This window comes from Podarcis cretensis (assembly GCF_951804945.1).
Source record: "Podarcis cretensis genome assembly, chromosome: 12".
Lineage (NCBI taxonomy): Eukaryota > Metazoa > Chordata > Lepidosauria > Squamata > Lacertidae > Podarcis > Podarcis cretensis.
Window position 1 is genome coordinate 2989951 of NC_137181.1, and position 17504 is coordinate 3007454.

A 17504-nucleotide genomic window follows, 5' to 3' on the forward strand; every position below is an offset into this window, starting at 1 on the left:
GGGTGGTGTTCTGCCCCTTTATTCTAAGGGTGGAGTGTGCAGAAGGCAGATCTGCATGACTTTCTCTAGATATGACAAGGTTCTCAAATGCCCACTCATTTTTCAGTAAAGGTAAAGGTACCCCTGCCCGTACGGGCCAGTCTTGACAGACTCTGGGGTTGTGCGCCCATCTCACTTAAGAGGCCAGGGGCCAGCGCTGTCCGGAGACACTTCCGGGTCACGTGGCCAGCGTGACATCGCTGCTCTGGCCAGAGCCAGAGCCAGAGCCGCACACGGAAACGCCGTTTACCTTCCCGCTGGTAAGCGGTCCCTATTTATCTACTTGCACCCGGAGGTGCTTTTGAACTGCTAGGTTGGCAGGCGCTGGGACCGAGCAGCGGGAGCGCACCCCGCCACAGGGATTCGAACCGCCGACCTTTCGATCGGCAAGCCCTAGGCGCTGAGGCTTTAACCCACAGCACCACCTGCGTCCCCATTTTTCAGTAGGGACAGTTAAAAGGCTCCCATCTTCCCAGATCAGTCTGCTGAAATGAAGAAAGCATGGGGAAAGTGCTGTGAGCTCGGTTCTGGGATTGAAAACAAATTCCTGGGCTGAGGATGTGCTCAGAAGCATCCTGTGAATTGTCTAACTTTGGTTGGTGGACCTTGGGATTCCAGTGACAAGTAGATCTCACAAGCCTGAATTTCACCCAGCTGTATTCTCAGGCTTTTAATCCCATCTGTCTTTACAGTCAGTCAGTATTTTTCACAGAAAATGTAACACATTTGCTTAGGAATTTCAGGTTTGCTTGGTGGTATTGGAGTAATGTTACGAGATACTCACTGGTCTCCATAGCTTGTTGGTTGGCATCTTGTCTTGGGAGACAATGGAGGAGTGTGCCTTTGGGGGTGAAGTCAAATCGTCAGAGATACACAGCGCCTGCTGTGGCTGAAGAGACTGATATGAGAGAGACATGCTTAGTTGCAGGTGGGGCAGAGGAAGCTGCTAGGTGGTGCTGAAGCAGGCGTACCATGGCATTTCTGCGCTCCTCCTAGCGGTCATTCCTCCTCTGGGCACTGCTATGGATACAGGACCTGACTGATTATCTCCAGGCACTGAGGTTGTCTGAAAGGGATTTCTACATGGCACAGTTGATGTTGCCAGCCTTCATGTAACGTTTGATGACCCCTTTGTAACACAGAGTTGGTCTGCCAGTGGGCCTGATGCCTGAAGCCAGCTCCCGATAGAACACGTCTTTGAGGATCCTGCCATTTCCGATTCTTTGGACATTAGCAAGCTGACACAGATGTCACTAAGACAGGAATGCGAACGTGCTGGAAATGTGGGCTTGGGAGAGCACATCTCTATTTGTCCTTCCATGTGAAGCCTCAAATCTGTCTAACGCAGCGCATGTGGAAGACATTGCTCCTGGCGGGTTGCCCATAAGGCAGTGAGCTCAACATACAAGCATGTTAGACCTTCATCTTGGTATTGATTGTTATCATTGCATTCACCCATACCCTTTTGGAGAGGTAAGTTCTGGGGTTCTGTCTTCTTGGGAGAAGCCATTGCTGTTTGATAACAGAGTGGGAACAAGTAGTACTCTTGATGAGATCTATAACCAAGGCTGTTTCAGCACTAAGCACCAAATCACACTATTGTGTTGTTGCATCATTGGCTGGTTTGGTTTCAGTTCTTCTGCTGGGTAATCCTTTGGTAAGCTGTTAAGACGCTGAGCCTTTTAAGACCCAGGTAAAAGGCCACACATGTAATATCCTTGACAATACCTTGTCTAAATGTGGCCTAGTAGAAACTGGAAAAATCAACACCTTCATTCCCCATGTCCCAAAAACCTCAAATTGACCTCTTGATCCCTGACCTTGGCCAGGTTTATTCTAAAAATAATAATAATTCTAAAATAAAAGCTGCTTTCTGCCAAGTCAGACCATTGGTACGCCCAGCCCAGGATCATTGGCTCTGAGTGGGAGCATCTCTGTGGGGTCCCAGGCAGAGGAATATGTTTTCCAGAATACTTTAAACTTGAGTTTCTGGGAATCAAGGCCTGGTGCATCTTACCACTGATGTATGGCTTCCTCACCAGCTGGCCTTCAGAGGTACCCAAGGCGCCACTGTGAATATTATCTAAAGTTCTCTAGCTTCATCCAGCTCTACATGTCTGTACAACTTGTTACTTTCAGGGTCTTTCAGATCTACACAACAAACATAGGAACAGCAAATGTGTTGACAAATAAGGGGGTGCTTAGTTTCTGAATTCTCTTTCTGGTGCATTTTACGACCTTTTTATATGACTGGGGTGTTACCATGTTTGTGTGATGTTGCTTTACACGGAATTATCCAACACCCTATCAGAATATGATGGTGGAAGTAAAGGAACATTGTGTGCTTACACTATCTGAAAATACAATATGCTTACTAACACGTAATATAATTATAATAATAATTTATTATTTATACCCCGCCCATCTGGCTGGGTTTCCCCAGCCACTCTGGGCAGCTTCCAACCGAATATTAAAAACAATACAGCAGCAGACATTAAAAACTTCCCTAAACAGGGCCGCCTTCACTTGTCTTTTAAAAGTAGAATAGTTGTTTATTGACATCTGTTGGGAGGGCATTCCACAGGGTAATTGCCACTACCGAGAAGGCCCTCTGCCTAGTTCCCTGTAACTTGGCTTCTTGCAGTGACAGAACCGCCAGAAGGTCCTCGGAGCTGGACCTCAGTGTCCAGGCTGGATGATGGGGGTGGAGACGCTCCTTCAGGTATACAGGACCGAGGCCGTTTAGGGCTTTAAAGGTCAGCACCAACACTTTGAATTGTGCTCGGAAACGTACTGTAGCGTGCTATGGTTTTTTTGTTTTTGTTTTAAAGTGGAGGGAGTGAGAAATATACTTCTCCTCCCACCTGTGTTTGACTTGGCACTCGTGCACATGGCAAAGCACAAATAATTTCAACTATAGCTGTTCTGCCAAACTGTTGTCTCTGTCATCTCTGATACAGCTCGGCTCGTTAGTGGTTTCATAGATAATCAGCATGTGTTGTGAAGGAGAGTATGTGGATGATGCCATCTGCTTCCTGGTCTTTGCTACCTGCTATCTTAATCAATTAGTGGTAGTGAGCCACTGAGCAGTGTGCTTCAGATGTTGGCACCCAAGGGGTCTCCTCCTGGAATCCTTGGCACTCTCTTCAAGGCTTTGTCTTTCTCTCCTTTGTCTTTGCTTTCCCTCCTCTTTCTGGTTGGTATTTCATTTTTTTTAAAAAAAAATAATATTTATTAAGGTTTTGAAGGTTACAAATAAAACAGAAAAACACCAAATTAAACAAAAAACAAAACAGTGCACCACATTAAAAAAAAAAAAAAGAATACCGACTTCCGGAGGCGGCGCGAACGGCAATGGCTGCCCTCTTCTAATCGGGAGAGGGAAGCTCCGCTGAGAACGGGTCGTCCGCTGCGGCGAAGCGGAGACCCATTTTGGAAAACCACAGGTGGCAGAAGCCTGTGGTCTTGGGACCCGGCGGGTGCCAGGAGCAGCCCCCAAAACGTTGAAGGAACCCCGTAAGGGGCTCCGGATCGCGGAGGGGGTTGCGGCGCTGTGGGTCGTTCCGCAGTCAACGGAGCGAAGCCGCGTTGTTGCTGCCGGTGAGCGCTGACCTTTCTTCCTAAAACTTCTGATTCGGAAAGCAACAATCCGTGAGTAATAAGGAGTTTACAAAATTTTGAGACCTAAAAACATTGAATTTGGCTGAAAGCGGAGTGACGAAAAATAGGAAGTCCGTCTTCCGCTGACACTGAACTTCAAAGCAAAGAGCTGGAGGAGTGGAGGCAAAGAGTGAACTTTTAACTTAACTGATCTGGGCACCCGCAGAAATTATTTCTAAGCAGAATAAGGACTTTAAGTAATTGATTATATGACTTCTATTTGGACTGTGATACCTTTCTTCCATTTGGATTACAATTTAAGCAAAAAACCCAGGTGCTAGAACTGCCTGAGTAACTGAGCAGTCAGTCTGCAGGGTTGGATATTTTGAACTTAAACTTTGAAACAATCTGAGGGAGTTTGGACTGGCTATTTTGAAGCACCTTTTGGAACATCAGTAAGCACTGTCTGAAATACTGTGGCTTGTTAAATACTAACTCTGCTAAAACCTATCTTATTGAAGGTTCCTGGACATTAAATTAGACTTTATTAATTTTATTGGAATTGATTTCTTCTCTAAAGACATTTTAAGCTCCCCCTAGAGGATTTGGGATTTACAGCAGCGACATTGTTTTACTTTCCTTTTCCCGGCCTCCTGTTTGACTGTTACCATCTGGGCCGTTGTTTTCTCATGGGAACAACTCAGCTTGACCTTGATTCTTAGATAACTCTGGAATGAGTGGTGCAAGAAAAAAGGGACCGAGAACCAGACAAACAACTTTAACAACTTTAACCGCAGCCTCTCAGGCACGTAGATCATCTGTGCCTACTTTGCCTACTTTGCCTATTTTGACTTCTGAGGAAGAAGCTGCTTCTCTGCCACGGGCAGGGGAGGGAGAAACTGAGGAATTACAACTGGAAGAGATGGCCTCAGGAGCAACTGGCTCTATTTTAGAGAAAATTCTTGAAAAATTGGAATCTTTGGATAAAAAAGTTGATCAGCAAACAGCTAAAATTGATCAAAACACAGAATGTTTAAATAGATTAACTGGACAAGTCGCACAGAATGTACAAGCAATTGGAGAATTGAAGGAGACTGCAGGTGAAAATTGGAAATTGGCTGAGGATACCAGCCAAAGACTGGGAAATTTAGAAAAAGAGGTAAGACCACTCAGCAAACAAGTAGGTGAACACCAGACCTATCTTTCCATGATAGAACTGCGGAACAGGGAGACCAATTTAAGGATAAGGTCGGTACCAGAAGTTGAAGAAGGCAATCTAGCTGAGTTTTTGACTAAAGAATTTTCCAAGTTTTGGAACTTAGAGGAAAAAGATCTTAAAATCATATCAGCCTTCAGGCTTGGAAGACTTATAAAGAAAGAGAAGCCCAGAGACTGTTTAATAACATTGAGATCAAAGGAGGAAAGGGACAAGATTTTGGGCCTGCATTACGGAAAGTCACTGGATATTTTGGATAAAAGAATTGAAATTTACAAGGATATTCCTAAACAACTGTTGGACCTTAGATCTGATTATTTGGAACTAGTAAGACTGTTGAGGAGCAACTCAATCATCTTCAGGTGGGATTTTCCTCAAGGATTATCTTTCACTTTTAGAGGGAAGAAGATTAAAATCAGAACACTGGAAGATAGAGATAAATTTCTGATCGCCTACGGAGAGGACCTTCAAAAAGGACTTGAACTACCTTCGGGGCCTGGAGCACCAGGGGTGTCTGCACCCTCGGATCCTGAAGATCCAGCGAACAAGGTACCACCCCTAGAAAAATAACCAGATTTATTCAGGATGTCTCTGCAACTTTTGAGCTGGAATATAAATGGCTGCAACATCCCGGAAAAAAGGAGGAAAATTTTTCATATATTAAAAAAGGAACAACTGGACATTATTTGCTTACAAGAAACACATGTGACTAGGCTCCACAGAAAAGTATTAATAAACAAAAGACTTGGCCAAGAATTTATATCTTCAGACAAAGTAAAGAAGAGAGGCGTGGTGATATATGCAAAAGAGAGCCTGTCACCTAAATTTTTATTTAAAGATGAACATGGAAGAATTCTGGCAATCGAAATACAACATCAAGGAGAAAAGATTCTGATATTAGGAATTTATGCACCAAATGAAGGGAAATCGGAATTTTTCAAGAAGTTGCATGAGACCATGCTGGATTATCTGGACTATGACAACATCATTATGATGGGAGACATGAACGGGGTCGTATCAACTAACATGGATAAGTCACAAAGTCAAAATGTCACAAAAGACGGCAGACTACCAAAGACCTTCTTTGAATTGACAGACAATATGGACTGGATTGACATTTGGAGAACGAAGAACCCCTTGGGAAAAGAAGGAACATTTTTCTCTGAAGCCCAGCTGACTTGGAAAAGAATCGACCAAATATGGATAACTAGAGGTCTGGCACCCAAGGTCAGAAAGGTGGAAATCTGCCCAAAAACCTGCTCCGACCATAATGCACTGAAAATGGACATGATATTATTACCAACCGGCTCCTTTAGATGGAAGATGAATGACAATTTGTTCAGAGATCAGGAGACTATTAAGAAGGCCCAGAAAGTTTTGAAGGACTACTTTGAGATAAATATGAACACTACGGTGGAAAAAAGAATTATTTGGGACGCAAGTAAAGCTGTGATGAGGGGGTTCTTGATACAACAGAATGCTGTAAGGAAGAGGATACAAAACGACAGAAAAGATAAGATTTTGGAGAAAATAAAAGAACTAGAGAAGAAGTTAAGATTAAACCCGAAGTCATAGCCGATCTTGAGAGAAATCAAATTCCATCAAGCACAATATTCTAAACTGATAAATCAGGAAATAGAGTGGAAGATTAAATTAATGTGGGAAATAAATGTGGGAAACTGCTAGCTTGGCAGTTGAAGAAGAGACAAAAATTAAATACAGTTACAAATTTGGAAATTGAAGGAAGAAACATTCAGAACCCCACGGAGATCAGAAAGTGTTTTCAGAAATATTTCAAAAAATTATATACTCAAGGGCCGCAGGATGAGGTTGAGATTAAACAATTTTTGGAGAAAAATGGACTTAAAAAACTGTCACAAGAAAATAGATCACTCCTGAACAGTAAAATAACACGCCAAGAGATTGAAAAAGCCATTCAGAACATGAAATTGGGCAAATCTCCAGGGCCAGATGGGCTAACCTCCAAGTATTATAAGACATTAAAAGACTACTTGATACAACCACTGATGGAGGTTAGCAATGAAATTATGGAGGGGAGGAGGGCGCCGGATTCGTGGAAGGAAGCATTCATCACATTGATACCTAAATCGGATTCTGAAAAGACACAACTCAAGAACTACCGTCCCATCTCCCTTTTAAATGTGGATTACAAAATATTTGCAGATGTCCTGGCAAGTAGACTTAAAAAAGTTTTAAATGAAGTAATTCACAAAGACCAGGCAGGCTTTCTCCCAGGTAGACACATGTTTGCTAATACAAGGAACATTATTGACATCTTGGAACTTTTGCAAACAGACATAAATACAAAAGCAGTGCTAATTTTTATAGATGCGGAGAAAGCCTTTGATAATATCTCTTGGAAATTTATGAAGGGAAATTTAAAAGAAATGGGGGTGGGTCGGGGTTTTGAGAATGGGATTGATGCAATATATTCAGAACAAAAGGCTAAATTGATAGTAAACAATGTGGTTACAGAAGAGTTCAAAATTGAAAAAGGAACACGACAAGGCTGCCCGATTTCCCCTTTGTTATTTATTTCGGTTCTGGAGGTGCTCTTGAATTTGATTAGAGGGGACCGGTTGGTGGAAGGGATTCAGGTCGGAGCGAAACAATATAAACTTAAAGATGACCTAGTTCTGACTTTGCAGGAGCCAGAATCTAGTACAATAAGAGTATTACAATTGATTCAAGATTTTGGTCGGGTGGTGGGATTCAAACTAAATAAACAGAAAACTAAGGTGCTGGGAAAAAATCTGACAGATACAGAGTCGGAACAGTTTCAGAGAGAAACAGAACTAACTGTGGTTAAAAAAGTAAAGTACCTAGGGGTAAATATAACAGCAAAGAATCTGAGTCTATTTAAGGATAACTATGAAAAATGTTGGTCTGAAATTAAGAGAGACTTGGATAGTTGGACAAAATTGAAGCTTTCCTTGTTAGGCCGAATTGCTGCTGTTAAGATGAATGTATTGCCAAAGATGTTGTTTTTGTTCCAAACATTGCAGATTGTGGACAAGACGGAGTGCTTCCGGAAGTGGCAGAGAGATATATCTAAATTTGTCTGGCAGGGCAAAAAGCCCAGAATTAAGTTTAAGATACTAACTGATGCGAAAGAAAGAGGGGGCTTTGCCCTGCCGGACTTAAAGCTGTACTATGAAGCCGCAGCTTTCTGCTGGCTAAAAGACTGGCTACTTCTCGAAGACACTGATGTACTGGACCTGGAAGGTTTTAACAACGCTTTTGGTTGGCATGCATACTTATGGTATGATAAGGTTAAGATCAATAAGGTCTTTAAGAACCATATTGTCAGGAAAGCAATATTTAATGTCTGGACAAAATACAAAGACTTATTGGAAAACAAAACTCCAAGGTGGCTTTCACCTCTGGAAGCTAAGGCCCGAAAAAGACCCAATATGGAGGCCAAATGGCCAAAATATTGGGAAATATTAGAAAAAGATGGAGACAATTGGAAATTGCAGAGTTTGGAGAAAATGAAGGATAAAGTGCGAGACTGGTTACATTACGCTCAGATTAAAGAAGTCTTTAAAAATGATAAAAAGGTAGGGTTCCAGGTGGAGAAATCGAAGTTGGAAACAGAATTGTTAGAACCAAAGACTAAGGTATTATCAAGAATGTATAACTTGCTGTTAAAATGGAATACACAAGACGAAATGGTTAAATCGGTTATGATAAAGTGGGCTCAGGACATTGGGTATAATATTATGTTTGAGGACTGGGAAAGGTTGTGGACCACTGGGCTGAACTTCACTGCATGTAATGCTCTGAAGGAAAATGTAATGAAAATGATATATAGATGGTACATGACCCCAGTTAAACTTGCCAAAATATACCATTTGTCTGATAATAAATGTTGGAAATGTAAAGAACACGAAGGAACATTCTTTCACCTCTGGTGGACCTGCCCTAAAGTGAAGGCCTTCTGGGAAATGATATATAATGAGTTGAAAAAGGTATTTAAGTATACCTTCACTAAGAAACCAGAGGCCTTCCTTCTGGGTATTGTCGGCCAGAAGGTGTTAAAGGAGGACCGAACATTTTTTATGTATGCAACAACGGCAGCAAGGATACTCATCGCCAAGAGCTGGAAAACTCAAGATCTACCCACACTGGAAGAGTGGCAGATGCAGCTGATGGTCTATATGCAACTGGCCGAGATGACTGGTAGAATCCGAGACCTGGGACAGGAGAGGGTTGAGGAAGACTGGAGGAAATTCAAGATTTATTTACAAAAATATTGTAATTTGGTTGAATGTTAAGAAGGATGCTAGATCATAAATAATTGCCCACCACTGAATTAGATCTGAATTTGACGATAAGTGAGATTAAGGAAAATACAAATTTTTTGGAGAATTGCTAGGTTTTTATTTAAATGAGCGGAGATAAGATTGCAAACAAGTGGGTAATTTGCTTGGAAAATTTTTTTGTAACGATGTAAGTGCGAGCGGGAGACGTGAGGGAGTCCAAAGAAGTGACGAAATTATGTTATGATATAAGTAATGTTGTTTATTATTTATGCATTTGTATTCAAAAAACTTTAATAAATATGTATAAAAAAAAGAATACCATACAAATAAGAAAAAAAACAAAAACAAAAAAGGTTAAAGAAAAAAGAAAAACAAAAGCAAAAAACACATCAAACCTTCACATAGTATATCTTTCATTTGCTTGTTTCCTTGACCTCCTCCCACCTCCCCTTTTTGTATTCTAATTCAATTAAATATTTCAGCAAATCCTTTCCCTCTTTTTCTCCTTAAAATTAATATATCTATTTGAACTCAAACTCTTAAAACATTTCCACTAGGGTCATAAAAATTTCATTCCACGATTTTTCTCTCCCTCATTAAATTTTACAAAATTTCCAAATATAAACTTTAAATTCCCAATCTTCTTCCACCGTCTCCTCTCCCTGGTCTCGGCCTCTGCCGTCCCTTCTGTCAACTCCAAAAAGTCCATCAACCTGGAGATCTTATATCCGAGGCTCTTAACTCTCCTTCACGTCCCTTCTTCTGGTTGGTATTTCAATGCCATTTCTGTTACAATTGTTGGCAAATACACTGCATTCAAGGCTGAAGACTATGATGATCACAAAAGTCAGATGGCACAGCTATTTTCCTAGGTTGAGCTTATGGGAAGGTTCAGTGTTTCAACTGACCTGCTTAGCAATCAAGGGTTAGTTGCTCCATGTTGCCTTTGCTGATGTCAGGTCAACTAAACCAGCCCAGGTAATGTCTTTCCTCCTCCTGGGTTTGTTGGCAGCCCAATTGAACAGGCAGACACAGCCCCTCCAAAGTTGTTGTTGCTGTTAGACCTGCTGCACACACCAAAGGTCCCAGGATCACTTACAGAAATCATGTGTTTTCCCATTTTGTGAATCATAAATCCAGAAGGCCACTGAGGAAAAAACGGAAAATAATTCTGAGAAGGGCTGTAAGAGAGATCTGGAAGAAAAATCAAGGAAAGAAAGGTTGCAATATCAGAATAACTTTAGAAAACTTGATAAATCCAGGTATCTTATGTGTGGTTTGAGTCCTGTGTCTGAGCACTACTGTCCGTTGTAAGCCACTGGAGCTTGTACCTAAAATGTAGTACACAGATGTTTGATTCATGTGCCATTTTCTGTGAATGAGGGTTTTGCCAAGACACAAAAGGTTTTTATGTCAGGCATGAGAATTCCCTGCAGGAGTGCTCTTTGTCTGCAGTCTTGTGTGCACATTTCTTTGCGCATGTGTCTCACTGAACAGAGTGGGCCTTCCTTCTGAGTAAACATGCACAGGATGGCGCTGTTAATGTGGGAAAGGAATCTCTCTACCCCTAGGTGACGGTTTGCCCATTGCACTGACCAGCTGCTGCCTTCTCTTCTCTCCCTTCCAGAATTCTGTTTTGCATGCCGTGCCTTTTCTGAAGTGCCACCCATGGTGGACTCTGATGAAACTGCCCTAATACATTCCGGGATGGCAGTTAGCTGATGGACAGCTGAGAATGACCTTGACTGACAGACTGCGGGAGAAGATATCACGGGCATTCTACAACCACGGGCTGCTGTGTGCTTCCTGCCCCATCCCTATCATCGTTTTCACCGGCCTCTGTGTCCTGGCCTGCTGGTAAAGTCTCTCTTCTGCAGTATCCATCCATGTGTTCCTTGTCTTCAAGTGGACCACGTGGTTGTGCATTTTCATTTCAAAAACGCTGTGAAAGTATTGAGGAGAGGCCAAAGGGCCCAGGAGGAAACTTGCATTTCTGCAAAGAACACCCAGACGGGGCAAGTTTAGATACCTTTTACTAAATGCACCAATACAGTGGTACCTCAGGTTACATACGCTTCAGGTTACATATGCTCCAGGTTACAGACTCCACTAACCCAGAAATATTACCTTGGGTTAAGAACTTTGCTTCAGGATAAGAACAGAAATCGTGCAGCAGCGGTGCAGTGGCAGTGGGAGGCCCCATTAGCTAAAGTGGTGCTTCAGGTTAAGAACAGTTTCAGGTTAAGAACAGACCTCCAGAACGAATTAAGTATTTAACCCGAGGTACCACTGTACTTGTGGTTTGAGTTAGCAGATTTTTTGAGAGGTGCCGAATTGCAGTAGTGGGCTAAAATGTCTGACATGAAAGGGCTATTCTTTCATCGCTGTGTAGGCTTGGCTGCTTAGTAAGGCTCTGAAGCTGTGAGGGATGTACTCCCGTTTCCATTAACTTTCAAAGAGGAAGAAATATTTTATTCTGTCCAAACTTTTCCCTGCTCTCTTTGTCTCCTTTAGCCCTGGAGTGCCTTTGCAATGCCGGACTAGGTAGTCATGTGGCTGGCAGTGTTATAGCAACGGTGTCTTGCTGCTATGAAACATTTGGCATGAGTGTAAGAAGGTATTGGTCACTAATAAACAGAATTGTGACCTTGCCATAGGACTTGGCAGCAAGAGAAAACATCATGTTCTCTTTCATATGGAAAACTGCTGTAAGAGAAGAGACACAGAAGAGATGCAGCCAGAATTAATTTTCTTTAAACAGAAAGTCTGTTTTCTCAAACTGGTTTGCCTATTAAAATTTCGGCCATAGCTACTTCTGCTGTTGCAGTCTGAAGGAATTATTTGAGGGGAAGGAATTTGAGGGTGGGGGGGAGTGTGTTCCCAGAGTTTTCAGAGTCTGTATTCCCTGTATTTTAAATCATACAGAGCAATACTGTGTTCTGTTTAGAAAAGGCCTTGGCAATTTTTGCTAGTTCACAGTTGAAGGAAATGTTGAAAGTGCTGAAGTCGCTGAAGGTCAGATAACAGGAAAATTTTGTATCTGTGAGAGTTGTGTGACAATGGGACGTGGCTGCCTTGAAGTGGAATCCGTTTGCTTTGAGGCCTCAGCAATTTTGTTGCCTGCAAAAGCTCATGCTGCTTTTTAAAAATGTGCAGGTCTTTTAAAGCCCCACAGGGCTGCTTCTTGTGCCTTCTGCGCATGACTTCTCTTCTGGCATTTGTCATGGATGTTCAGTTTCAGGGTGGGAGAAAGGACGTAAAGTCTTTGCCCATTTTTTTTATTTCATCGCTTGGTCTTGCCTAAAAATGTTTTGCTGCCTGTTTTCTGCCTTGCAGCTACCCACTGCTGAAACTCCCATTGCCCGGCACTGGACCTGTTGAATACACCACCCCTGTGAAGGACTACGCACAGCCTCCAGCCTACCCAACCCACCAGCAAGGAGAGCCAAACGAGAGGCCTGACTGGGTACTGTTACTATTGTTACTACCACAGTGTGTGAAGCGAGCACGCATGAAATGGAGAGCCTGGTAGCATTTGGGGTGGCTTAGCTCAGAGAAAACACAGGCAGAGAAAACACAGCCACCATTTTTATATTTTTATCGGTATTGCCTTTCATTAACTTTCATATTCCTAAGGCAGTGTTTCCCAACCTTGTGCCTCCAGCTGTTTTTGGACTACAATTCCCATCATCCCTTGCCACTGGTCTTGATAGTCAGGGATGATGGGAGTTGTAGTTCAAAAACAGCTGGAGGCACAAGGTTGGGAAACACTGTCTAAGGCCCAGAATAGCTCTGAAGCATGTGTTCTTGCACTGAGCTTCTGTTCCACCCTTGTAGCAAAAGAGCTGCAGCATGAAGAGGCTTGGATACAGTTAGCTAAACAAATGGCACATAGAAACTACTACAGTGGTGCCTCGCAAGACGAAAAGAATCCGTTCCGCGATTCTCTTCGTCTAGCGGTTTTTTCGTCTTGCGAAGCAAGCCCATTGACGGCTTAGCGGATTAGCGCTATTAGCGGCTTTTAGCGGATAAGCGGATAAGCGGCTTAGAAAAAGGGGGGGGGAGAGGAAAAAACCCGCAGGAACTCGCAAGACATTTTCGTCTTGCGAAGCAAGCCCATAGGGAAATTTGTTTTGCGAAGCACCTCCAAAACGGAAAACTCTTTCGTCTAGCGAGTTTTCCGTCTTGCGAGGCATTCGTCTTGCGGGGCACCACTGTATATGGTTGAAGAGTACTTTGCTGCAACTTTGGTCTCCTGTTATAAATTTGTCTCATCTCATTTTCTCCCTCCCAGTACACAGGTGCTCCTGTAGCCTACATTCAGCAGGTCCTGGTGAAAGCCACTGTTTCTCCGTGGCCCAAGACATTCCTGGCTGTTGATGTGTTTCGGTCCCCACTCTCCCGTGTCTTCCAGCTAGTGGAGGAAATCAGAAACCATGCCCTGCAAGACGGGTAGGTGGACCTCAATTATTTGTTTATTTGTTTGTTAATAATAATAATAATAATAATAATAATAATAATAATAAAAAAAATTATTTATACCCCGCCCTCCCCAGCTAGGGCCGGACTCCGGGCGGCTAACAACCAATAATAAAAACAAGTTGAATGAATACAACTTAAAAACAAGATTAAAATACAACATTAAAACATTAAAATGCAGCCTCATCACAGGAGGAGAAAGGAAAAAAGAAAGAGGGAGAGGGAATCAAATTGACTCCAAGCCAAAGGCCAGGCGGAACAACTCTGTCTTACAGGCCCTGCGGAAAGAAATCAGATCCTGCAGGGCCCTGGTCTCATGAGACAGAGCGTTCCACCAGGCCAGAGCCAGTGTTGAAAAGGCCCTGGCTCTGATTGAGGCTAATCTGACTCCCTTAGAGCCTGGGACCTCTGGGGTGTTGCGATTTATGGACCTTTAAGTTATTAAATTTATATGCCACCCTTAACTTAGGATCACAGATCGGTTTACAGTATAAGAACACAAAAATATATGAAATAATAACAAACAAAATAATACCTCCCCTCCCCCCATTTAAAAGGCCATAATTAGCCAAAGACGGGGGAGAAGTATGTTTTTGCTTAGCGCCTAAATATGTAATGAAGGCACCAAGTGAGCCAAGGAGAGATTCCCATTAGGAATGAGGATGGGCTAGCTAACTGCTCTCTTCTGATTTCTTGACATTTAGCATGTTGTGTACAGCCAGCTGCCTATAGGCAAGGTTGTACGTGCTTAATATGTGAGGAGCTTCATCATGCTGGTAGAACATAGAATATCAGATCCAGGACTGGGCAGCCTGTCTTGCTGGCTTTTCAGAGGGATCTGTTGACCTTTGTATTTGTGGAGGTTTTACTCCCTTGGCTTTACTCCCTTGGCCTGGCTCCCTTTCCCAGGCTGTTAATCTGATGCCAACTGATCCCCCATCTCTTCAAAATACCTGAACTGTGAATTATATAAACTAAACCTAGTCTTCACAGTCTGCTACAGAACCCAAGTTGTTTGCCAGATAAAAATTGTTGACTGTGGCACCCTTAAATGTTCGTGTCAGAGGTTCTAGCTTATATCTGAGCTGGATGCAATGAGTGTGAGCCACTTTGTATTTCTATAGGAACAATGCACATTAGCACGATTGCAGGACAGCAGTTGGGCTTTATCCTAATATGCTCTTGATCACGTTGGTCGGTGTGTGCTGGTGCAGGGAGCCAGCATTCCTACCGTGTACAAAGTATCTTTATTTTGTGAACCGCGCTGAGACCTTCAGATGAAGGGCAGTAGATAAGCGTAATAAATAATAGTAGTAATAATAATAATAGCAATAAATATGAACGTTCTTTGACTCAGAGCTCCAAGAGCCTTGATTCTGTTTGCACCTTCTGTTCCTGACTTTGTCTGCGGCATATGGAGATATTTGGAACCATGTATCTCAGCTTCTGTATGGTCAGTCCACACATCCTGTATTTGTGCTGGATGCAAAACTTGGATTTGGATTGCTGATTCCTTCTCCTTGTTTTGGGTAGACCTACTTGCTTTGGAAGCTGTTAACTGACCATGAGTCCCTTGGTAGCAGTTCTGCTTGTCTGCAGAGCAGAGTTGCAAGGAATAGGAACAGTGAGAGATGGAAGAGGTGGAGTACCTCAAATGCAAGGGCTGGGAGCTTGAGGACAATGTAGATAGTACAGTGGTACCTCGGGTTACATACGCTTCAGGTTACAGACTCCGCTAACCCAGAAATAGTACCTCGGGTTAAGAACTTTGCTTCAGGATGAGAACAGAAATCGTGCAGCGGGAGGCCCCATTAGCTAAAGTGGTGCTTCAGGTTAAGAACAGTTTCAGGTTAAGAACAGACCTCCAGAACGAATTAAGTACTTAACCCGAGGTACCACTGTGTAATGCAGAAGTGACATGGTAACAGCAGGAGAAGAGGAAAAATGACTTTGGCTAAGGTGTTTTTGGAATGACCATAGAAAGGGAATATCTCTGAAAGGAAAACCACCAGAGCCCAGACCATAATTTTTAACAGTAGAGCATATGAATATAAAATAACCATAGGCATAAGAGAGCTCACAGGCAATTTGCCACTTCAAAGAACTGATGGATACTTGCAAAAATGAATTTCATATCTGTGGCCGCTTTCTGAATCACTGGGATGAATAATCAGTGGAGTTGCAGTGTCCCTTTCTGCTTTGACCATTTGCGGATACTCTTGATCTGCTGAAACTCTTGGCTTTTCTCACCCTCCCCCCCTTCAGCTCCAGAATCAAGAGTCTGGAAGAAATCTGCCTTCAGGTAACAGATCTCCTGCCCAATTTAAAGAAGCTTCGAGGCTTGCTTCCTGAACATGGCTGCCTGCTGCTGTCCCCAGGGAACTTCTGGCAGAATGACCAGGAACTCTTCAGTGCTGACCCAGATGTCATCAGAACGATCCACCAGCATGAACCAAAGACATTACAGACATCGGCTACCCCCAAAGGTATGAGATTTTGCATGAGAAGAGATTAGTAGGGGAAATACTTGAGGAACATCCATTGGGCCCGACTCATGTCTCCCCTGACAACCAGCTTAGCAACGCCACATGTGGTGGTCCTATGAAAAGGCGAAGGGTTCTGGGGAAAAGATACTATAATAAATTGAAAAGGATGTTTAAACTGACAATCCCTAAAAAAGCCAAAGCCTTTTCACTAGGAATAATGTGACAACAGGCAGTTGGAACTTAATATGCACAGAAGTGGAATGAAGGATCACCAAACCAAGGAGGAACTGTTTCTAAAACTGATGGACTATGCTGAAATGGTGAAATTGTTAAATTAAGAGGACATAATGATGAAACGTTTAAGGAGGAGCGGAGATCATGGATGGGTTACAAGTCAAACTATCGCCCATACATGAAGTCGCAGGCAGGATTAGAAGTATAAACAGTGGATTATTGAAAGAACCAATGATTTGGGGTTTAGGCGATAAAAACATATATAATACAGTGGAACCTCTACTCACGTACGGAATCCGTTGCGGAGGTCCATTCGTTAGTCGATCCGGTTTGCTGGTAGAAGCACCGTTTTGCACATGTGCAAATGGCAGAAGCTGCTTCTGCGCATGTGCGAATCGCTGCAAACCCAGTATTTACTTCTGGGTTTGTCGTGGTTGCAAGTCGAATTGTTCACGAGTAGGGGCGGTGGTGAATCGAGGTTCTACTGTATAGGACAACAAATAAAAAGGAGTTTTTAAAAAAACCACCAGAAGAGATGCAGTAGGAAGTCAAGAAGAAAATAGGTTTTTAAAAAACTGCTTTGAAATATCTTTGGAGAATTAATGAAAAAAACTACATGGAAGACAACAACAACAATGCCATAGTGAAATGGAATTGGTTTGCCCTCAGCTTTCTTACATAATGGCATCTAGCTTGTCCTTGATCAGGTGTTAGGAGGCTGGCGTGAATATTGGAGAACAGCTGTTCTGCCATGTCAGAGCCAGGAAGAGAGTTTTGACATCAACTCAATAGGAGAGGATTTTTGGATCTGACCAAAAGCTGATCCACAGTAGCCAACCAGATGCCCATAGAAAGCTGATCAGCAGAATGTGATGCCTCTGGCCCTGGAGGTAGCATGATACATATCTTTTAAGTTCTCTGTCATAAGGAACATGCTACAGTTCCTAGCTCGTTTTAATTGCCCTTTTTGGGACTTAAAAAGATACAAATCTTTTAGGTTGTCTGTCATAAGGAACATGCTACAGTTCCTAGCTCGTTTTAATTGCCCTTTTTGGGACTTAAAAAGATACAGATCTTTTAAGTTGTCTGTCATAAGGAACATGCTACAGTTCCTAGCTCGTTTTAATTGCCCTTTTTGGGACTTAAAAAGATACACATCTTTTA

General features: G+C 42.7%; 1 protein-coding gene and 1 long non-coding RNA gene across 2 annotated transcripts in view; one reads left to right on the forward strand and one right to left on the reverse strand.

The window, feature by feature from the left end:
• Positions 1-17504, reverse strand: part of LOC307199394 — a 68925-nt gene that overhangs the window by 22755 nt on the left and 28666 nt on the right. The gene's annotated exons all lie outside the window — the stretch shown is intronic.
• SCAP (SREBF chaperone) overlaps positions 1-17504 on the forward strand; it is a 73163-nt gene that overhangs the window by 15110 nt on the left and 40549 nt on the right. Inside the window, exons 2-5 of the mRNA XM_079996395.1 lie at positions 10769-10998; positions 12478-12607; positions 13436-13593; positions 15886-16106. Of these exons, the coding sequence (XP_079852521.1) occupies positions 10877-10998; positions 12478-12607; positions 13436-13593; positions 15886-16106 (631 nt within the window). The 5' untranslated portion in view covers positions 10769-10876. The remainder of the gene's footprint in view (positions 1-10768; positions 10999-12477; positions 12608-13435; positions 13594-15885; positions 16107-17504) is intronic.